This window comes from Galleria mellonella, unplaced genomic scaffold, assembly GCF_026898425.1.
Source record: "Galleria mellonella isolate WM207_F2 unplaced genomic scaffold, CSIRO_AGI_GalMel_v1 utg139, whole genome shotgun sequence".
Lineage (NCBI taxonomy): Eukaryota > Metazoa > Arthropoda > Insecta > Lepidoptera > Pyralidae > Galleria > Galleria mellonella.
Genome location: NW_026441995.1, coordinates 11,174,899 through 11,198,973, shown reverse-complemented (window position 1 = coordinate 11,198,973; position 24,075 = coordinate 11,174,899). Strand labels below are relative to the sequence as shown.

Genomic DNA, 24,075 nt, shown 5'->3' with positions numbered 1-24,075 from the left:
TGTTACAATGACAATTGATTTTTCTGCATTTTTAGTAAATTACCATGGTCCATAAACTTGATTTATAGACCAAAAAAGTTAATCTTTTGTTAGTATTTGTCCAAGCCCAAAAACTACATCAATTTAATTGCTAATTCTCGTGTGTTTTCTAATTACTAGAAAACATGAGAAAAGGAGACTGTTCAAAAGTTGTTTACTTGGGCTCTTTTGTCCCATTCATGTTTCTACCTTGAAGCAGTTATTTTTCATGGCTGTGTTTCAATTTGAAAGGTGTGATATGGCAGTGAAATTACAGGGTACAGAGGAATAACACCTGAATTCTCAGGAATGACAATACATGGGGAGTATCGTGGGCAAAACAGTATACTCTGTTATGTCCATGGTACTGCTCATGTCTATAGGCAACGGTTACCTTTTTCCATCAGATGGTCTGTCAGCCTGTTTGTTATTCTAATTTGCAGAAAAAAAAAATTTGAGATTAACAAAATTAGTTGAGCAATATACTGGATCCGTTTACATTTTAGACCTTTTCTATTTTACTGAACTATATATTACTTTGTGAAATTCCAAATGTTAGATTATTGAATCAGAATTATTTTCTTGTAACGATTCATTACAAGACAATAATCACCCTAATCCTCAACTATAAAGGTATAAATATGACAACACAGCCAAAAATGAGTTATTTGTAATTCGGGTGCCTTTTGAATGATTAATAGTAGGTTCGACAGCGATCTATTAAAATGCCTGAAAATGGCTCATTTAGAGGTGATACACGTCGCAAAATGACATGGACGAAATGGTAGTCGGAAATTGATGACTAATATGGAAGGTTGTGTTGACAGACGTTTACATACTAATGGTAGCAGAATTAAATCAAATCAAATAACCAGTTAGAAGGGGAAACCATCATCCTTAATTCCAAATGAATTCATAACTATGCGGTAATAGACATGTTTTTTATCATAACCATGATAGGTTAGTGTTGTTATGCTCTGTCGGCGTAGGTGGATTTACCAATCCATTACTAAAAACAATGTGAGCATGTCAAATTTTGTTTACCACAAAGATTGTAGTGGAAGCCAGAGGCACTACCCTATTGAGAAATACAATCAAGAAAATATTTTTTATATTTTATTAGAGGATTTTGGCAAATATATTCATTCTATATTTTTCATGAATGTCGATAATTACACTTTATACTTCATTTATTATAACCAGACACTAAAAAAATGGTGGTAATAGAAATGAAAAAAAAAAACTACTTTCTTTAAAATTTTTAATCTCATCCATATCAAATTACTGAACATAAATTAATTTTTAGTATAGACTATTGTTTCTAAGTTTATGATTACTATAAAATATAAATTAGCGTGGCACCATTGAAGATAAGATATCATTTGGCTGTGATAAAAATTATCTCCATGATTTTCTGCACCTATAAAAAAGAAATTACTAAAACCGGACGATTTTTAATCGTTTTATCCCATCTCAGTTTAACAATATTTATACCACAATCCAGCCATTATTAACATAAATGATATAATTTTATTACACTTAATTACGCTACAGGATAAACTAATAGGTTATAATAGACTATGTACAAATAGATACAAGCTAATTGATAGTTTTACAAGCTGTTACAGTAAACAAAAGTGATTATAACACCACTTCGTGTACTGACTGGCGATTATGCCATGCTATCATCGATCTACTACAATATGGGATAAGATCTCCATTCATAAAAGAGTCAGGTAAAATTAAGTTATGCACTACTAGCTCATTCTCAACATACATTTTAAGGATATTTTCTGACATTTTGTTTATTGTCATCCCCTTTGTAGTCAAACGATGTAAGCTAAGCAACACAGCCTTCCATTTTACTTCTATACATTTTTTCATAAAAAACATTACATTTATTGATTTTATCACACTTGTACTATACATACATGGCAAAGAATAGTTATTACCTAAGCTGGACCATACCATAGTATTATTAGGGTATTTTTATCTGTTTTACTCTAAATATACAATTGGTTTGATCATATGAATTTTGTTAATTCCTTGGGAAATTGCAAGAGAATTTATTTTAATCACCTCTCGCGCCTATGGTCCCTTTTTAAGATTAAGTAAATAAAAATATGATTTAATATTTCCACCTAAGCCTTAATATCGCATAAAATATGTTGATACTTTTGTATACCCAAAATAATTAAAAACCAAGATAAAGGAACTTTGACCATAAATAAGGATATAGTTCCACTGCAAATTACAATAAAATAATAAATATTTTTCTCGGTTACTACACCAATTTTTTTTCAGGAATGTTTTATATGTAGCATGATTTGTCATTATAAGCAAATCTGTAAAAAATATCTAAAATAAAACCTAAAATCAATTTACTGGTGTGTACATAGTGAAAAATTAAGTGTTAATCTGGTAACCGTAATTAAACTATAAATGTGTGGATATTAACAGTAAAACTAATGAATTATGGATATTACTTATTGATTGGTAATTAAACTGAATCAAACACCTTTACTGTCTATATTTGATGCTTTATATTCATAAATATCAAGTAAATCACAAAAGCAACAATCACCTTTTTACATACTATTTATCAGTTTTATTTACATTATACTATTTATTACATAAAAAGCAGTTCAGCGATAAAACGAGGAAGATTTGAATTTCTTAGTTTGTATTACAATTAACGAATATAGCGTATTGGTGACAGTACATAACCATTTATCATTAATAAACAAAATCATATTGCTCTGAGAAAAAAAAATAGTTATAACTATCTTGCTAAGGACATATTCGAATTCCGACTAAAAATTAAGTGTATATATTTACAAATAAGTTACATCCCAGACCTATTCAATCTCGACTCAAAATGTATCGAGTGAATTGGATTTTATACAATAGAAATAAGTGGTACCTTAATCCATGTCCAAATTTGGGTAATTTGTAATGTAATGTCATACAAAGATTGTGAATGAGTACAACAAGCAGTGTTCACGTAAAAACCGACATTATGAGTTCGCATTACGATGTAATATCTACACGTAGTAATCTCATTATATTACACATATCTGGCTATAGCGTTTTTTTCTAGCTCCGCTTTGAGTTAGGTATAGTTTTCTCGTCTTACATAAATATCCACTAAGATAGGAAAATATATATGATATTCCCATGGAAATGTAGATAATTAATATCTTTTTCTTTTATTAGGAAGCGATCTTGGTATGTCTTTTTTTTAAATTAGTCATTCAAAAATAAGAACTTTAAAGTTAGATAATACATAATCGATTAACACAAAATCATTTTTATTTTGGCTATATGTATGTTTTATGTGCTGTTATTTCAATAAAAAGACATGCCAAAAGTGTTAACTAAACGTACCACATATAAAATATAAACACTTTAAATAAAGTCTTATTAAAATAAACAAGAACCTGTCACGTACAAGTCAGACTATATTTTTTATAGAAGAATATTTTTTGTAATGTAACCACAAATTTGCGGATTACGGATTTTTTTCCCTTACTTGTGTTATAAAATATTGATTCCTGGCAAATCCCTTGATGGGTCTTAGTAGATAAACAGACAGAAAATAAAGTGATCTTATAAAGAATTCTTTTTATCTTTTATATACGGAATCAAAAAAATTTTTTTTTCAACCGATTGCCAAAATCATGAGATTCATAATTCGGGCATCTTTTGTATTTCACTTTTGATGATTCTTTTTGAAATTAATGGGTTTTATTTGGGTGTTTGCCATTTTGTTCACAGGAGTCTTGTTTTTAGACTGAAAATACACTTGCGTATTCATGTTATCTATGATTGATAAAAATTTCAGTTGTTTAGCTGTTACCAATTGGACTGTACATTGTTTGAATCAACTAGAGAAAAGTTGAATATTGAAAGTTCACTGTTTCAATCCATAAAAAATCTAATTAGTAGTAAACTGTAAAATGCAAAAAAAAAAAAAAAAACTGTAAATGTAAAATTTTAAAGTCATATGCGATCATAATTAAGATCGTGTTTTATAAAAATAAAACAACTTCAGTTGTACAAAAACCAGTTATTTTGATTTAAAAACTAAACCACTGAGCCCATTTCGATAAAATTTCTGTGTGACCAATCTGAAAGTATATTGTTTAGATAAAAAAAAACACAATTTTCCAAATAGATTTATAAATCACAGAGTTATGAGGCAACAAACATGAAAAAAAAAAACTGTGAAGCTCCTACTTTTAGAAGTCGGTTAAAAATAAAAATAGCACCGGCTATTAATTATTAGTGATTTGTCTCTTTCAAATTAAGATTTAACCACAAAACATTAAATAACTAAAATCAGATGTTATGAAAAAAAGAATTAAATTATTAGAATTAGAGAAGATGTTATGTGTTATGAAAAAAGAGATAAAATGAAACATGAAATACATTATGTAGGGTGGAAACACGTTCTCATGTCGATTATCGTGTACTCGATTGTTCCTCACAGTATACAGTGGCAGGATAGGGGCGTAGGCGACGGGGCGTGGTAGTCACACTCGTCGCGGCTACGCGTGTCGTGTGTCGATCGTCGCGGCTCACAGTAGCTGGTGGCAGGCTTGCGGCGCAGTCGACATGGCGTGGTGCTAGTAGTTCACAGTGACGGGGTGGTGTATAGCGGCGCCGGCGTGGTGTGTGGCGGCGGCGGGATGCGCGAACGTACCGCTAGCAGCCACATTCGCCACGCCCGACACGCTCGCCACGCCTGTCACACCCGCTACATCGGAACCGCTCGTCGCGACGCCCGCGCGAACTTGCTGTTTTAGATATATGGCAATAATTAACAGAAGCCAAAATACATTTATATGTGCATAATTATTGAGTTTAAAAAATTATTATGAAAATGTTCTACTGAACTAAGTGCTATCTTGCAGAAGTCCATATCACTGGTTATTTGATTAGAATTATTTTGTTAAATTCCGCTACCATTAGTGTATGACTGTTAATACTCAAAGATTGATCACTACTATTACTATCAGAAATTGCACAAACTTCCATATTAACCATCAATCTCCGACAGCCATTTTGTCGCCGCATATTTTGCGAGACGTTTCACTTCTAAATGAGGATTCTTTTGGAATAGTTTCGTCAAAATTACTGTTTTATGGGCCATCATAAACTCGATTTATAATAATTTTGATTTAAATCTCTTAAAATGTAGTTTATATTTAGAATCCTTAGAATAAAAATTTAACATCAAATGGAAATTTTAATATTAGGGATAAGTTTAGAGAAATAACGCGTCAGAATCGACTTTATTGTCTCGCCCTTTTTTAGTGGGATGAAAGTGACATTGTCTTGCTATGAGTGATTGCGACGATTTGGTATGAGTGATTATCGCTGTGTTACCATGTATATCGTGGAGAAAGTGAGTGCTATTTCTAGATCTTACAATGTGGTAATAAGTGATTATGGCTCATCATTCATAAATCACATTCTATTTCTATCATCACCTACGGTAATGGAGTGGCAAGAGGAATATTCTTATTACGTGACTACAAACAGTAATTAGTAATTTATGATTATTTGTCACATATATGTAATTTTTTGCTTCGCAAACATATGAATATGATACAAATTTTATCACAATGAAGATCACAGTATTTTATAAGTTTTGAGGTTTGATAATGGCAATGAATTATTTACTTACTTGATTTGTTATTTGCATCACAGTTGTGCTATTCTGGGGGTTTTGTGTGATACTACTTTCAGCAGGTCTGTTTTCTGTTGTTGTCCGGCTGCAAAAAAAAAGTTTAAAACTTTAAATCTCATTTAAAATATGATTAATAATAAAGATGTATTAAATGGTATAAGGTACAATGGTACCTACAACATTATGAAAGAGCGGAGGTCCTCAAAAGTGCTCACACAATATTTTGAGTCGATCAATGGGAATATAAAGCAAAGGTTAATAAAAAAAATCATCTTTTCTCTCCTTTATTCAAAGGTTGTCTGAAAGAGGTTGCTTTAGCAATAAGATCTTTCATATGTGTAATATATAAAAATGTATATTTTTGTATTATTCTTTAAGTGGTGCAATAAAGAATAAATAATTATTATAAATAGTACCCTGATATGTTTATCCAGTGTTTAGTCCATTTTTGTACTAAATTTTATTTAAACCGGTTTAACAGTTTCAAAAAAGTTATTACAAACATTCAAAGTAATAATATTAGTAGAATTAATTTACCTAATGTCGTGTTTTCTCTCCGGCCGCTCGACGTCTCCCTTGTCGCACTTAGTGCACTCAGCATCGGGCGCCGTGTCGCAGCCGCATTCCGCCGCAGTGGGTGCTCCGCCCGCTGCCCCGCCTGCGGCACCTCCCGCTTCCGCGTGCGTGCGACGGTGAGATACCAGGTGTCCTGCCATGAACAAATTCAGTCATTGATGGTCTTAATATGATGATGATGAGTTATAGATGATGAGATGATAATAGTTGAGAACTCTAAACAGTAAAAAGAAAAATTAGTTAAAATTTCACAACACAAATTTGTTAAATCATTAAAGCAGTCTACTCTTATACCAATTATAATTACAATTCAACTATATCCATCTTCTTTTTTTAATATATCTTACAAATTTATAAAATTAATATAACAATTATATGTAGTTATTTTTAAGTTGTAATACATTTACTGACCTTTACACAGGAAGTCCTTCGAACAGACATCGCACCTGAAGGGCCTCGCACCGCCATTGCCCTTGTTATGTGACCGTTCGTGGAATAGTAGGTTGCCTTTCAACGGGAATGATTTACCGCACTCGTTACAACTGAATGGGCGTTCGCCGCAACTGTGCGATCTGTGAGAATAAAATTTGTATGACGCTAAAGATCTATATGTAACGGGAATTTTATAAATTTACCCCCTTATTTATGAAAACAAAAACCTAAAAACCTGTTTTAAGTATTACACTGTTTTCTCCCATTCATTCAAACTGAAACTTTAGCACAAAGGAAAGAGACAGCAGATCAATAGCCAAAATAGGTTTATGAGAGACTTAAAAGTTTTTATGATTAAGAGAGTTAATATGTTGTGTAGTAAAAGATTGTTTATCTTTTCGACTGCATCTGGAAGTCTTAAAAATAATGCTGTTAAGACTTCTGGATGAATTCTGTATAATTTAACAGGTTTTTGAAATACCCGTGTTATGGCAAGTCTAATCAGGTCCTGTTAATATCTTTAAATTAAAGAATCAAAACAAAATCGTTGTTCGCGTCTATTTTTCTGTTTTCACTGTCATTTATTAATTTTTTACAGAAAGTTTCAATATCATATTATTATGGAGTTTTGCCAGTAGTTGTCATGCTCGGAAGGCGGATCAGCAACCGCAGTTAGGCTTCAGAAATGTTTTAAGAGGAACACTGTTGCCCATCCCTCGCCCTCCTTTAGTCGTCTCTTACGACACCCACGGGAAAGGAAGTGGTGGCCTATTCCATGCCGGGACCACACGGCTCTACATAACATTTATATGTACAATATTTATTCATATGAAACAGAGGCAGATTGGTAATAAATAATAATTTATACAGGGAAATAATGCTAAACAGTTTTATCTGTGTATAACAACATTTTGCTGTTATACAGATTCTAAAATTAGTACATAAGAAATTCCATACCTCATATGAGTAACAAGGTGTTCTTTTCTGGTAAAGGGTTTGGCGCAGATTTTGCAGGCGTGCGGTGTGTCGCCAGTATGCTGCTTCAAGTGGTTGGTGAGATGCTCCTTACGAGTGAATGTTTTCTGGCAAAATTCGCACCGGTGCGGAGACTCGCCCGTGTGGATCCTGTAAATACAATAATAACTAGATAGTAAGTAATGAAGATAAAAAATCTATAAATGAAATTTTCAAATTTAGAATTAACCGAGTGTCGTATACTTTAAATTAATCCTTTTAAATATATGTTTGTATTTTTAGCACAATTGCTAACCAAAGTTAGTTTGGATTAACTTAACTTTTTGTTTGGTTTAATAATTAACTAAATTAGTAAACTTACATAACAGTCGTAGTGTAATCGTAATCAAAGATTATACGAGTACGTAGTACGAGATGATTATGGATATACTAAGTGAATTCTAGAAAAATACGCGTACAGTACGACTAGGCAAACGTTAAATATCTACAGAAAAGAAAGAAAGAATTTCGATTCTCGCTTATTATCTAGACTGTTGAAGGTTAATATGGGAGGCTGAAAACTTTTTGTCGTTTTTCAATTCTTTATACTTTGTTTACATTATTTAAATACTTCCATGGATTAGTAATTTTAATTTCATTCATATCAACACACACCAACAAACTATTAACAAAACATTAATTAAAATGAAAATTTATTCACACTAACCTGACATGGTTGGTCAAATGCTCCTTCCGAGAGAATGTCTTAGTACAGAACGGGCACTTGTGCGGTGTTTCGCCAGTATGGAGGTGCACATGGTTCGTTAGGTGCTCCTTCCGTGAAAAGGATTTCGTGCAATATGTACACTTGAACGGTGTCTCTCCGGTATGTTGTCTGCGGCAATACATTCTGATTAGGACCTAATTACCTACGCAACTAAGTACCGAATGAGTTAGTTAGATCTGAATGGAATAAACTGCCTCAAGAAATTATTTGGTTTCGCAATATATATTCCACATTGAAACTAAATCTTTTTAATGGCTAGGTGACACACGAGTTTTATCTCTATACGCACGTAGCTATTTGTACAACTATACTTGTGCGAATATGAGCGAAAGAAAGGTTGTTTAGACTAACCAGAGGGCCTACCATGAAATGTTTTCCGAAATTTCGGAGCCAAACGAAACATAAATTTGATGTTAAAATTACATAATACTTGCCGTTTGGATATATTTAAAATGTTAAAATATTGTTCCTTTGGACTTTTATGATCCGAAATTTCGGAATTTCATTTCATGGTAGACCCGCAGATTCTAACGCAATCGCGAGGCTGGGCGAAAATGCTGGGATAAACTGTATGTGAAGGATTTAAAGTATGTATTCGTTAACTTAATCGATGTTTAAGAAATATCTATCTAAATTCAATACGTATGTTTCTAAATATTTATTTCACTGGCTAACAGTAGATAATCTACATAAAAAAATAACAATATATTAGATTTTTTCAACTTTGCGTTTTATTCACTGACTAGCACAACGAGGACGACCAGACCTTCGTGATTGAAAAACACCACTTATCTGAACAGCTAACACAACAATGATAATTTTCTGGAAATTGATTCAGTGTTTTTTTTTCATTTTTTGTAAATAAATAATAACATGTTCTTTAGATATATTTATGAAAACAAAAAGAAATAAGTCACTTACAAACCACGTTTAAAGTAACTAATGCACTATTTAGCACTTTTACATCCTTACAGTTGAAAAAATTGCAATATTTCCGCAGTATTTTATTCTGTTGACTGTAAATAACGACATATTACCTGATATGATTAACGAGATGCTCTTTTCTCGTGAAACTCTTGTTGCAGTAGGTGCAAGAGTGCGGCATGTCGCCGGTGTGCTGGCGAATGTGGTTGTTGAGGTGTTCCTTGCGGGAGAACGCGCGCGGGCAGTACGTGCACTTGTGTGGCGTTTCGCCCGTATGCTGTCTGCACAACAGAGCACATTCCGATTTGATTAAAATACTATCTATTGCACGCCTCTAACTAAATGATTCAATTTTACAAACTCTTAAGGATTACCAAAATGGGCTAAAAAATTCAGCTGCATAAATTCTAACATAAACTATATATGTATAATTCGAACCATACAAAATAACAAATATATATAATAACACAAATGTTTTTTTTATTTTTTTTTTTATTTTGTACCGAAATATTATGAATACCATTTTGTGTAATTATAAAAAAGATGTTAGAATTAAATGCTGCCGAAGCTCACTGAAGGAGCCAAATCGGAATGCACAATGCTGTGCTACTGCTTACTTTAAAACTTCACACAAATGCCGTCTGGGAGTAACAGTTTACCGCGCAGGTTACGAGGGTCCGATTATGAATTAACTAATACAATTCTTATTATGATCTTACCTTGAGATGATTTATGAATGGAAAGAGTCATGCTATAACATGCATACTAAAGGAAACATGCTTTGGATACTAGGGTTAATCTACTAGACGGTAAGTTTTGACACAACCGTAAACATTTACAGCAGCTTGTAGCACAGCATTGTTTTCGATTCTACTTCTAATATGAACGAAAACGTATAATAAATATGTGAACATTAGAAAGTAATATGGCACCTTCTAATAATGATAGATGACGTTTAACCCTTAACATTAAATTGGTTATTGAATTTCTATAATTTTACTAGAAAGCACCATAGTTTAGATAGCGTTCCTCTTACCTGATATGGTTTGTAAGATGTTCTTTCCTTGTGAACGACTTAGCGCAGAAAGAACAACGATGGGGCGACTCTCCGGTATGTTGGCGCACGTGATTCGTCAAATGCTCCTTCCGCGTGAACGATTTAGTGCAGAAAGAACACTTATGTGGTGATTCGCCCGTGTGCTGACGGACATGGTTCACTGCAAATTTATATTTATAATTTAATACATTTTGTATAATTACTGGTGGCATTTTTATATGAATACTCTAAATAGGTTGTTGATACCGTCAAGCATATTGTCTATTTCTATAGTCTGGCAATAATATTTGGGTCATTGTAAGACAGCCAATAGAATCTGTCACAAGAAGCATACCACTTTAGTTTTCAGATATTGAAAAGTAAAAGGGGTGCCATAGGTAGTTGTAATATAATATTTTCTGTAATGGCCATAGTTTTAACTGACCCAGCAACATAAAATGACGATAACCATTATTGTAAGCACTAGTGGCAAATAAATTACTTATTTGTCTGAACATGAATTTGTCATTTGTTTATTTAATTAAAATAAGAGCAAATATTCATAAAATATAATAACAGTCTGCATAAAATATTACCTAGGTGGTCTTTCCTGGTGAATGCTTTGGGACAATATCCACACTGAAAGGGTGTCTCTCCAGTGTGTTGTCGGACGTGGTTCACGAGATGCTCACGGCGCGTGAACGATTTGGAACAGAAGTTGCAGCGATGTGGCGATTCGCCCGTATGTTGGCGGACATGATTCAACAGATGCTCTTTACGAGTAAATGTTTTAGAGCAAAAGTCGCATCTATGAGGTGTTTCACCTGTTTATTAGAAACAAACATTAATGCAGTTAAAAGAAATTAGGAAACGAAAAAGAAAAAAACAAAAATATACTTAAGTTTCGTTTTTGGCTGTTTTAGGAGAAAATCGCTAACAATAGTAGACGTTATAATGTATGAAGTACGTTAGTGTAGAATTATGTTTCTAGGTTTTATATTTCAGGAAATACTGTGATTAGTCAAAGTAGATTTTCGTTTAAAACTATTGCATTATAGAAGTTTCGAAAGAATATGAAAAAGTTCTGTGGGAATGAGAGAAAATTTTATTTTCATTGATTCTTGTGAGAGTTGCCTAAAAGTCTTATCATATAAAGAATCTTTATACCATATTTTATGTTTTTAGGCTTTATGACGTAATTATGATATTAAACATTATACATATAGTAGGAATAATTTAAAAAAATAATAATAATGAAATAAAAATGATTAAATAATTGATTTACACCAATAGATATATCGTGCATACACATGCATATGTTAATATTTACAGAGCATTCGTTCCCAAACACTAACAGATATAGAACATATTTGTTTGTTATAAGTGTAACATCGGAAAATCCAAGCCTTACACCAGGAGCACAGTACAATGGGTGTTGCCGCCGACAGTGCTAATGACGTGCCACCGTTCTCCGTGTGTCATTACCAATGTACAGCGCGAAATAAAAACTATACTAACCCGTGTGCCACATAATGTGATTGGTGAAGTGTTCTTTTCTTGTAAAAGACTTGCCACACAGTTCGCATCGGAACGGAGTATCGTTTGTATGCGATCTCATATGGTTCACTAAATGCTCGTTCCTAGTGAACTTCTTGTCGCAAATTTGACAATGATGCGGCGTTTCACCTATTTGGGTGGGCAGAAAATAAAATGTTAACATTCAATGATGCAACTATATCTCTCGCGGCTCGTATCCATGTTATTGTTCCCGTTTCGTGTGAGTGTTAGTGGTTTAGCAATATATGCGAGTCCACTTATTTACTTATGTTATATTGTTAAAGCTAAAAATAGTTGAATCATTCAATAACTTTTCTACTTTCTGCACCACTGGTAAGAGCCCATAATCTGGTGCAGGCTTGGGTGTTCCATATAAGCTAACAGGAAATTAATTATCTATTATCAAAACACGAATATATTTAAATTTCTTTATTAATTTGTATTCAAAATAAAAATAACTACACCTACATAGAATGTATGCACATACTCTTTTTACTAACATGCAACTAACATTATGTGATTAGATTAAAAAAGTATTGCATCATTAAAATAAAGGTGATTTATAAGAAATATAATATGCGCATTGATAAATAATAATTTGCGTAAATAATAAAAAAAAACTACATACATATTATTTAACTACCGAATGTTGAAAAAATTTGTAAAAAAAATATTATAATAATAATAAGTTTCCTACAATATGCTTAATAATAATATAATACAAAATAATACATATTAATATTCCATTTGATTAAAAACTTTTGTACAAAGTGATATGATCAAATAAAGCTATTTATATTTTAGAATCAATATTCTTTAGATGTTTAAAATGTTGCTTTGTTAAAAAAAAATGGAATATTTCAAATTCATCAGGGCTGCCAAACTTCATATTTAATAAGATATAGTATAATATATAAATCTGTAATTGTAATTTAATGATTAAAATATAATAATTGCAGTTTTTAACTTTTTTGACAGGAGACATTACAATGTATCCACACAATGCGTATAGCGCAACGGGCTACTTTGTGTTTGTCTTCCACCTTAAATTATCTCAAAAAATTTTTAGATGGCAACCCTAATGATAGAATAAGAGATAAACCGGACCACTATGAGACATACCAGTGTGCCACATAACGTGGTTCATGAAGTGCTCCTTCCTAGTGAAGCTCTTCTTGCATATCTCGCAGCGATGCGGCGTCTCGCCCGTATGTTTTCGCACATGGTTTACCATATGCTCCTTACGCGTGAATGTTTTCGAGCAATATTCACATCTGTATTGACAATTTCGATTTATTAAATGTAATGTCTATAGAAATATAACACAATTTATATCGACTGCGATTTAATAATAGATTAATATATTAAGTTCATTTTATTATTATAGTTTATTTAAAAAATTAAAAAAAAAGACGTTCTTTATTTGACGGTAAATCTTGCATCTTACCTTCGCATATTCTATATCGACAGTGGTGAGTCATTTTGTGATCGATAAGGTTTACTTACTGTCGTTAATGGTCTCGTACTAATTTTGTTAACATTGAAATCCATTATTTTGTGAAATAAAATCGGAAGTGTGGATATTTGGTACCACAAAATGTGTACAGCAAATAGCCTATAATTTATTCCAATAAATAAAAAGTAGTGCATGTTTTATAAATCAGTCAGCTTATTTGTACGTTACATTTTCACCTCTAGACGGTTGAAAAAAAATTTGCAGATAAAATGTGAAGGTCAAGAATGAATATAGTTGATGTCATTATTATTTTCTGAGAAATAGTTTTAATACATTTATTGAACATAAAATGCCAAACAAATTGATAGGTCATCACACATGAAAAGCAAAATTAGGAATTTATGTATACACTTTTCCAATTAGAAATACAATAAAAATAGCTTAATACCTATATGGAGTCTCTCCAGTATGGCTGCGGACATGGTTGTCGAGATGCTCTTTCCGAGAAAATGTTTTGTGGCAAGTGGTGCAGGCATACGGTTTGTCTTGAGTTGACCTCTTTGCATGTCTCTCAGCTGGATCTCCAGCTATAATGATAGTCTTATATTAACTTTACAGTAAGTTCTGTAGTCAAGGAAATAAATGAACAATTTCTTTGTATCTAAGTTGCTAGTGAAATTTAATCCAATAATTAAGACGCACATAAATAAGTCCCTTCAATCTAATTTACATTGAGAACTAGTAGAACTACAAATAGTGGAACGAAAATAGTTTTCGGGTATCATTTGGGCACCTTTCACTGTAAGACCAGTTTTATTTACAAATCTCAAATTAATTTCATGTATGATACTTTATACTAGTGTCGTAATGTAAGTTAGGTTTATTTGTCTTAAGACAGACAGACAGGGGGGAAGAGATCGTTAGTAAATAAACTAAACTCCCGTTAGTCTATGTCCCATTAGTAATATACCCTATCAGGTCGACCTCCACGCGGTTTCCCCTGGAAACTATCGTGACTAATTTATCGTTGAATTCGTCACGATGGGCTAACTGACCTACCTTTTCATCCTCACCTATCACCTCTTACTGGAGGCGGGGTCACTATTCCATTATCATCCATTAAAAAACACACAGACAGACAAACATATAGTATAGTAATTTTGTGACCATTGTGATTACAATACAAAAATGGATGCCAAGAAATTATCGACCTCCAACCCACCCTTTTTTTGACAGCCATCCACAATCCGTCTATCTCTTTCTTTTTCAGTAAACAAGTTGTCAGGGTTGATCATAAAAAAAAGAAAAAAGCAAAGAAAGGGAGATAGAAGTACCGTAACTCAGGACTATCTTAATTTTGTGTAATAACACAGTTACGAAAAATAAAACTTTTAATTTGATATCATATCATACTCTTGTACTGCAAGCATTATATAATACACAGTTAAGTAATAGAGAGGAAACAAAACGGTTTGTAATAATTTAAACTTCCAACAAACTCAAAAATAGTGGTAAACATAATTAACAAAACAAATAGTTAACCTATGTAAAAATCGTTAAATTTAATCGTTAATACATTAGACTAATTGGAGTAATAAATATTAAAATATCTTTAGAAACTATTAAATTTATAATATTAGGTTAAATATAGTTGAATAAATTATAAATATATGAATCATCTTACATATATTTCTTTATCAACTAATGTTACCAATTAACAGTACCTTGTCATATAAATGTCATATACTTATGACTAATGATTTTACATACCAAGATGACATTTTCCGTGTCGTGACAGTTCGACGGGATTAGCAAACGCCGAACCGCATACTTGACACGTGTATGGTTTGCTTTCGCCATGATATCGCCTGTACAATACAATACATTGTCAATTAAAAAGCACTAATCATTATCCACAATTACACAATGGGGAAATGGTAAAGATTATCAGAGGTAATGTATAGAAATAAAATATTTATTAATATACATGATAGGGTATAAGTCAACATTTTAATCTTCATGAATAGCCACACATTAGAGGTACCATAGACGTCAAAGTATATACACGTCACTAATAGTATCTTCCACCAGCATATAGTTTACCATTCAAAGTTGTATAAAAAATATGCGAAGGTTTGTTACGCGAAATGTAGGCTTGTCGAATGTTACATTTATCACCACAGCACCGATTTTAGTTAGACGAGAGCAAAATTCGTTCAAGTTAATTAATATCAATAATTTTATTTCAATGGTTACTACATGTTTAGCAACTTTTTTGAGATAGTTATTATAATAATAACTTTATTTATTTCCTCTAAACAAAATTAGCTTGTAGTAAAATACAACTATGACCCCACACTAGGCAAAGCCTGTCTCGTGGAAGTCAAAGCTAGAAATTTAACAGTTACAGTTATTATGTGTCAATATTTCAAGTAGTTTATCATAATAATTATATATTCCTAATGTTGGATTTCTTAACAAATTTAAATACCTGTGAACAATAAGTTGGTAGCGAAATTGGAAGGACTTCCCGCAAATGTCACAGGAGTGGTGGCCCGGGGAGGACTCGGATTCTGCCAGGGTGCCACTGGTACCTGGCTCTACCTCCACTTCATTTATTACCTATATAAACAAATTAGCACTTTAAATTTAAAATAATGAAGACAGTTACAAATAGATTATTGTACAGTAAACACAAACAATAGCCAATAAAATATAACCTATTATATATGCCCTCCTTAGTCATATTGTAATAAAAGGAGCCATGAAGCAAAGTAAAATTATACTATAAATGTAGTGGTATTAAATGAGTTTAGTTGTTTGTTACTCAATTACACTGAACAGATTTAAATGAATTTGGTAGATTGATAAAACAGCTCTGATTAACACATAGGATATTATTTATCATGTAACCCTATGGATTACAACTAGGAATCAGGGATCATACCACAAATATAAAACTATACTGTTATTTTACTCATACCTTTGTTTGCTGTTGTCCTTCAGCATTGAGTTTGCCAAACACTTCATGGTAAGCAAGTAATTGGGAGAGATCTTCCACATTTACTTTGTACATAGCATGGAGATCATGCTCTGATGATCCTGCAGAAATCTTCACCACTGCACCCTCCATACCCATTGCACCAACACTCTGTTCAAAAGTGTATGTTTTAAATGTTTTCAACAAAAAAAAAAATGGAGCTATTCTTATAGAAATTAAAGAAATGTGTATATTAATGTTTCAGGAATAAAAGTTTCATATATTAATAGCAACTACTTACAAATTTTTGAAATATTACTTATTAACTTATCAATTCACTGTATAGTTTATATGGCACAACCTTTAACAAACTCATGCTTAATGTAGGTGCAATAGGCATAATACATTAACATTGATAAGATTAGCAATATATTTACTAAATCATACATATAATCATTAAGTACTCACTTTCAAATCAATACCCTTAATGTCCTTTATATCTGCAGGTATAGCAAACTGAGCTGTCTCCATTTTGCTAGCGCTTTTTTCATCTTTGACTATTGCCAACGGGTCAGCCGCGCTGGCTTCTATGGAAGTGGTTCCGTCAGGGTTATGCGTCACCAAAATATTGGCCGGTTCACCGGTTGCCTGCTCTATACGAACCACGCTGTCCAATACCTATAAAAATATTGGCAATTGAAATGTGTGTGTTCAATAAAGCAAAATTTTCAAATGGAAAACTATATTCAATAGAATATGCAATACTACTTATGTGACATCATCTAAAATATTGGTTCTGGTGGTGACTAGTTTCTGGTGTGAATTTACGTGTCATACGACACTGGTTTCTTTAATCATCTTATTTTAATTGAATGTGTTTTATGAAACTAATGCATACATTAGAAGTTTCCAGATTAATCTGTTGACAAAAGTATTATCATAAAACTAGTCATATTCCATTACTTTCATAATTAATTCATGGTTCATATTTTTGTTGTTATAGCATACTTTATTTATAAATTGTAGATCTTGGTTGTACACTATTTTTATTTACCTGAAACCTCAACAATATAAAAAAAAACTTAGTCTAAACAAATACAGGTATAGAATGCTTTCCACTACTATCCATTATTGCTAACACTGAAGATTAGTCACTGCGGTACCTGTTGTCCAACTATCTGCTGCAATTGATGTACTGTGAGTGTGTGGTCTGTGGGCATTTTGATTGCCTCGTGTAATTCCTCCTTATCCACAAGCTTCCCTCCACCTGGCTCCACAACTGTTACAATGCCATCTTCACTGACAGTTAATTGTATCTGTAATACAATTTAGTATGAAAATTCTATAACTAAAAGTTATAAATAAGAATGAAAATCTAATTTAATCGGAACATAAAAAGAAAATAGGATATAAATATATTCCACAAATATACAAAATTCATCACCGTAAGTCATTTGATAATCTGTAACTCTCCATTTGTACTAAAATACAACATGTTTTCTACTGACATTTACAGTAATAAAAAATATGTTTTATACACATTTACGAATATTTATACAGCTTGAAAGGAATGGTCTATAAGCATCTTACATGCCTAATACACAATATGTATAGTAAAAACACAGTATTAGATCCAGTGGATCCTAAGTTCAAGAGATAGATTTGAGTTTTATTACAAGTTAATATTTTTTTAATCTCTTTTTTAAATATCTTCATGCTGTTTAAGTGGTATATTATATTATTGTATCTATAGAATTATTATAATATAGTATACAGACCAAGTTAAGACCTCATTAAAGCTTAGTTATTGCCAATCCACATGCCAAGCGTAGCAACTACTCGAAAATCTCCTAAGAGGAATGCCTATAATCAGCAGTGAACAGTTAACGGCTGATATGATAAATCATCAGGAATTGATTACAACAGTTGTGTTGTGTAGTTTAGAAATGATCTAGTAGTGAGATCTCATTATTTTTTCAACCTGTATTTAACAAATCTCTTTAGGTATTAGGTCTTACATGGAGAGTCGTATAAAACGAAGATGCAGCTCATATTATATTTAAAAATATTGGAATTATATATATCATATATGATAATAGCATAGTGATATAGTGATGAAAGCAGACAAATTAATGGGTGTTAAAGGATAAAGACATTAAAAGCTATTGATATGGTTTTGTATAGCAATAGCCTTTAATGTCGTAAAGTTACTTATAGATACAAAAAGCAATACAACATATTATATACTCATATGCTAGTTACAAATAGGTCAGTGACATATCAAAGAAATATAAAAAAATATACTCAAAATTATTGCCAACATAAAGATTTTAAAGTGAGCGGGGTTTGAATCCACGCTACACACGCCATTTATCCTTTGGAACGATTTTAATATTTTGATGGCATTACGATAATAATTTGCAATTAATAAAATCACAAAGTCTAGAAGTACAAATAAATGTAAAAATCTAATAATAATAAAACTACAAAATGTAATATATGCCTAATGATCTTACCTCACTGACCTGTTGATTGATGGAATAATAAGCAGCGTGAAGTACAGGAACATTTGTTTTACAAGTGCACAATGTATGGGGGCAACTTACAATATAAGTTTCAATTGTAAAAATTAAATAAATAAAATAGACAAACCTGTTGATTCGTATGCTCTGGCCGAGTACTAGCCATCAGTTGTTGTTGCATCAAATGCTGCTGTGAATGATGCCCCTGAACATATAAAAGTTTGTTTTAGACACATTTCAATCAATATTATAACACATTATATTTAATAAATTCAAGCCAATGATTTGCGGTGTTTTATAGGAACATCAATCACATTTATTATTACTTTAGGATGACAACATTAATCATCCAAGATATTTTAAAGATTTACATGCACATAACAATTGAAGGAAGATATTACATGCAAATAATAATTAAATTATTGTTACATTTTCTTTTTTCCTTTTTATAATTTCCTGTCTACTAGAAGGTTGAGATAAGAAAATAGTGAAGCTTTCTATAGATTTCAAGATCACTTTTAACAATAGTTAGGTCCATTCATGCATCCAACTGATACCAACCTCACAAGCTTGAGGGTATTATGAAATTCTATTCTCTACACAACAGCAACATATGTTTAGCATTCCCGCTAATAAACGGAATGAGTTACCACATGATTTACCATATCAATGTTATGGTGTTGTACAAACTCGACCCGATTATTGGGTACCTGCTGATGAGTGGGTTGGCCTGGAGTAACAGTGACCTGTGCTCCAGCACTTGAGGCTTGCTGTGCTAGCTCTTGCTGTTGATTATGTGCCACCAGTGCTTCTGTAACAAATTAATCCTATTAATATAATAAATATGGGATATGGCGTGAATTTACAGGGTACAGAGGAATAACACCTGAGCCCTCAGGAATGGCAATGTATGGGGGGTATCATGGGGGAAACAGTATTATGTCCATGGTATTGCTCATGTCTATAGGCGACGGTTACCACTTTCCATCACATGTGCCGTCAGCTTGTTTGCCATTCTAAGTTGTATAAAAAAAAATGTGAAAGTTAGTAATGATCGATAGAATGCTTGTTACTCTTTGTAAAAACTACTGAATAGATTTGAATGAAATTTGGTACATGGAAATGCTAGTAACTTAACACATAAGATATGTACAGATTCATGTGAGTAATGCCGCAGGATACAGTTTGATATAATTCACTGTAATGTGACATCTGAAGGGAGTTTAGATTATATTTAAAATATTTGCATTTAGTTTCACAGAATAGTGTATGTTACTTATGTATAAAAACTTCAGCCCTAAATTATTAAACCTACTACTATTTAATTATTATTAATATTGAACTATTTAATCAAATACAGAGTTACCACCTAAATCTTTTTTTATACTTCATATAGATTGTTACTTTCTGTGAACATATAGGTTAATTTAAGGTGTTTAACAAGAAAAAAATCAACTCATTTTTTATAGAATGTGATTAATACAAATGTAAACACATATATAATGAATAAAAAAGAAATCAATAATGCATTAGTAATAGATTATGCATGACACAACCAGAGGGAGACTTTGTACAAAAGTCAAAGGTACCTCTGTCCCATTCGTGTTTCAACTGTGAAGCAAGTTTGTTTGCATGGCTGTGTTTTGGTTTGAAGGGTGGGATATGGAGTGAATTTACTGGGTACAGAGGAATAACACCGGAGTCCTTAGGAATGGCAATGCATGGAGGGTATCATCATGGGCGAAACAGTATACTCTGTTATTGTTGTTTGCCATACTAAGTGGTATAAAAAAAAACATACATAAAAAGAGAATATAAACATATAACGTTTATATTCTCTTTTTATGTATGTTTTTTATATACATACTCATACATTATTTAAAAAGAAGTAAAATGTAAATACCATGTGCTTGTCCTGATTGTGTAGCAATAATTTGGGACACAGGAATTTGTTGGGCCCCAGCAGAAACAGTGACTTGTGGTTGACCTGCATGATGGCCCAAGATGATGTTGGGGTCTCCATTAAGTATACTGGCATGTGCCTGTCCCAAATCCTGGAGTAAAAAAATGGAAATAATTATATTTAAATATACAATGTCTGCCATATTATTTCTTTATGTAGGTGGGTACACATTTATATTTGTAATTATATATTTAACAGAAAATAAGGATATATATATTTATAGTATTGCATGTATTTCATCTCTATATGTATTTAAATATAACAATTGTTATCATGCCTCTGATCAAACTGTTTATAACTACTCTTCTTCATCCAAAAGTTGTCTGGAAGAGACTGCTTTTAGCGATAAGGCCACCTATTGTTTTCTCACTGTGAACATTTCTTGTAATTGTTTATATCTATCTATAAGTTTACTAGTCTTATCTTTTGGTAGAAACAATAAAGTATTTGTCTATATTTTTGGACATAAAGGATAAAAGGACATATGTTGTTTATGCAATACACTAATGTAGTTACAGATCTTTGATAACTACAGCAAATAGCTAGTTCTCATATTGTTAAAGGATACAATTATATTTACATGTTCAATAAAAATAGTCGCTACATTTCATAATGGTGTTATTTTTATCAGATAGAAAATATCAACAAATTTCTTATATATTTCTATGAACTGTTATCAGTTTTAATTTTTAGTTATTAATATAATTGTAACTTACACAATACCTATTAGCTGTAGCTGTTAATCTTATTAACTGCAGTATTTTTTAATAACTACTATTGTTACTCAACCATTTTCTATAAACTTTAATTATTATCCATATTGTAGTCAATACTGAGTATAAATATCTATTAACATTGTTGCCAATAAATCTTAATTCCTATTTTTTACAATCCTCTTTTTTATTATATAGATAAGAAATTTTACATACAATAATCACAATTGGTAGTTTAAGGAATTTGTTAGAGCCTTTATTAATTTCAATGATTTAATACAAGAGAATTTAAAATAAAAAGATATTATGACAGCTTTAATTTTCACAGTACAAATAATGGCTAGCAGCCTTATATTTTTAGTTTTGTTTAGTATCATAGTTCTCACACATGCATAGTGATCTAACATGACTTATCATTATCAGACATATTGTATACCTAATTTCTTCCTAAAAATGATGACTAATATTTTTTTTAGAAAAACTTATATTTTTACCTGAACTGGTTTTCCATTTTCTATTCGTGTTCCAGTTGGTAGTCCGTAAACAGAAACTTGTGGGATGGGGCTCGGAAATAAATTTGTAAACACCCAATATTTGGCGACGCTAGACAAAGCAACGTTTACGGCCGCCGAATTCACTCTCAAGTCCGTCGCAGAGGTTGTTGCAGGCATATTACTTGCTTGTTGCTGCTGTGCATTTTGCACTCTTTGACTCTGAGACTGCAATGAAAAAGTGCATATTAAATGTGTACTTAAATAAACAAAAAATAATTTCTCAAGATTCCACGAACCTCTGAACTTCCAGGAGGTTGGCCACCACCCGTATTGATATTATGATGTTCTGGATTCATTGTCAGTCCCCACAATATTAAAAGTTAACAACTTTCACTAAAATATTTACAATAACACATTTTTACATTTTAGGCATCGGCATTGTCATAATTTGACTGTCATCGAAATGGAGGCGCGGGGGACGCGACGGGCCGCCATTATGAAACTTAGCGCACAAAAACATATTCATGAATTTTTCCTGTGGTACCTTTGTTTACAACACATTAATATACAACTATCTTAATACCAAATTTAGACGATATTAGTTTTGTTATTTGTATAAAATATACTTTTTATGTTGACCTAATGTGAAAATCTATAGAAAACACTGATTTCTTTGCACACATACACGAAAGAACGAAAGTTTAGTCACGATCAGATATCAATTCTACCAACACTAATACCATAGCACTCAGTGCACAAGGTAGTTAATTGTAATATAATTATCATCGTAATCTTACAAAATACAGATTAAATAAATATAAAATTTAAATTTTATATATTTTTTATATTAACTGCCACGAAAAGAGTAGTAACCGATATTTTAGTTAGTTCTCTCGAAAATTTTTAGTTTAAAGAATTCTTGATAGATGGCGCTATTTTATAAATATCTGTGGTATTGCAGCCAACATGGAATTAATAACGAAATTTTAACATTGCGTTCAGTTTTCTGATTATTTAATATTGTGTTCATGTGTTTAGTATTTTATTGAATTGTGTCTTGTTAATAAAAATTCCACAAATGGTAAAATTGAGTATAATGCAGTAGCGTAAAAGTTCTTTTGTAGTGTAACAAAAAAAAACCCATTTCCTAATAAATTTATTTGAAAAAATAACACGTCGAATAACACATCAGTGACTTAAGATGAAATAATTAAAATTTTGTACTAAACAAAGAAATTTCGATTTCAATTGAGATAAAATAACTTATTATGGCATCAACACGGAAATAAACTCTATTAATTGTAAAAATAACTTTAAATAAAAGTACAGTCACAGTACTTGGTACAGTTGAACATTAAGTTGAACATAGAACCTCCTCCTTTTCCAGAGTCCGTTAAAAATCAGTTTATAATTGGCGAAAATATCTAGTAAGGTACGTGTAAGGGACATGAAAAATACAAACGAATATAAAGCCTGCACGTTTTTAAAGTAGGTAATTTAAAAATAATTACGTTACTGCAAGCATACAACTTTTAGAAATTAAATATCTTTGTCCCATTCGCGTTTCTGCCGTGAAGCAAATGTGTTTATATGGCTATGATTTGGTTTGGAGGATTTTTTTTTGATGTGTGAAAATGGTATGGTAACCCGCCTGCGCTAAAGGGATACGTTGGCGGAGCACCAATGAAGGGTGATTGATGAGAATGAAAACAGGCCAGTTAACCCATGATGATGAATTCATTAGGAATTAACCATAGTAGTTTCCAGGCCGAACCGCGAGGAGGTCCACCTGGTTGGGTATTTTGCTAGCAATGGGATTCTCGATTTCCAGTGTGTGCTATCATAGGCGATACAGTATATTCTGTTATGTCCATGGTACTGTTCATGTCTATAGGCGACGGTTACCGCTTTCCATTAGGTTGTCCGTCCGCGTAACTATTCCAAGTTGCATAATAATAAAACTAAGCG

The 24,075-nt window shown here is 32.0% G+C and overlaps 1 protein-coding gene across 7 annotated transcripts; it reads right to left on the bottom strand.

Annotated features, from left to right (window-relative positions):
- Window positions 1-1,262: 1,262 nt before the first annotated feature.
- LOC113510719 (zinc finger protein 84-like) lies at window positions 1,263-22,989 on the bottom strand. Of its 7 annotated transcripts, none has more exons than XM_031909283.2 (22): window positions 22,404-22,989; window positions 22,108-22,332; window positions 20,841-20,991; window positions 19,588-19,745; window positions 19,068-19,142; window positions 17,579-17,731; window positions 16,884-17,093; window positions 16,419-16,586; window positions 15,927-16,057; window positions 15,206-15,303; window positions 13,884-14,022; window positions 13,102-13,253; window positions 11,941-12,108; window positions 11,019-11,246; window positions 10,423-10,603; window positions 9,500-9,667; window positions 8,403-8,570; window positions 7,679-7,846; window positions 6,701-6,861; window positions 6,251-6,422; window positions 5,711-5,798; window positions 1,263-4,817 (listed from the first exon to the last, which is right to left on the bottom strand). In XM_031909283.2, exons 1-22 carry the CDS (start codon window positions 22,461-22,463, stop codon window positions 4,647-4,649), a joined length of 3,393 nt encoding a protein of 1,130 aa, XP_031765143.1. In that variant the 5' UTR covers window positions 22,464-22,989; the 3' UTR covers window positions 1,263-4,646. The 7 variants fall into 7 exon arrangements, with proteins under 7 accessions (XP_031765143.1, XP_026750048.1, XP_031765145.1 ...); XM_026894247.3 differs by having other exon boundaries at window positions 19,588-19,748; window positions 22,404-22,988; XM_031909285.2 differs by having other exon boundaries at window positions 19,648-19,745; window positions 22,404-22,988.
- Between the last annotated feature and the right edge of the window lie 1,086 nt (window positions 22,990-24,075).

What these genes read in the sequence shown, in the direction of transcription:
- LOC113510719 (XM_026894247.3), bottom strand. Translation starts at nt 22,463, where the DNA reads ATGAATCCAGAACATCATAATATCAATACGGGTGGTGGCCAACCTCCT. An exon ending in ACAATCAGGACAAGCACATG is followed by an intron (nt 19,749 to 20,840) that starts GTATTTACATTT and finishes AATTTGTTACAG; the next exon opens with AAGCACTGGTGGCACATAAT. An exon ending in CACCTTGTTACTCATATGAG is followed by an intron (nt 6,862 to 7,678) that starts GTATGGAATTTC and finishes TTATTCTCACAG; the next exon opens with ATCGCACAGTTGCGGCGAAC.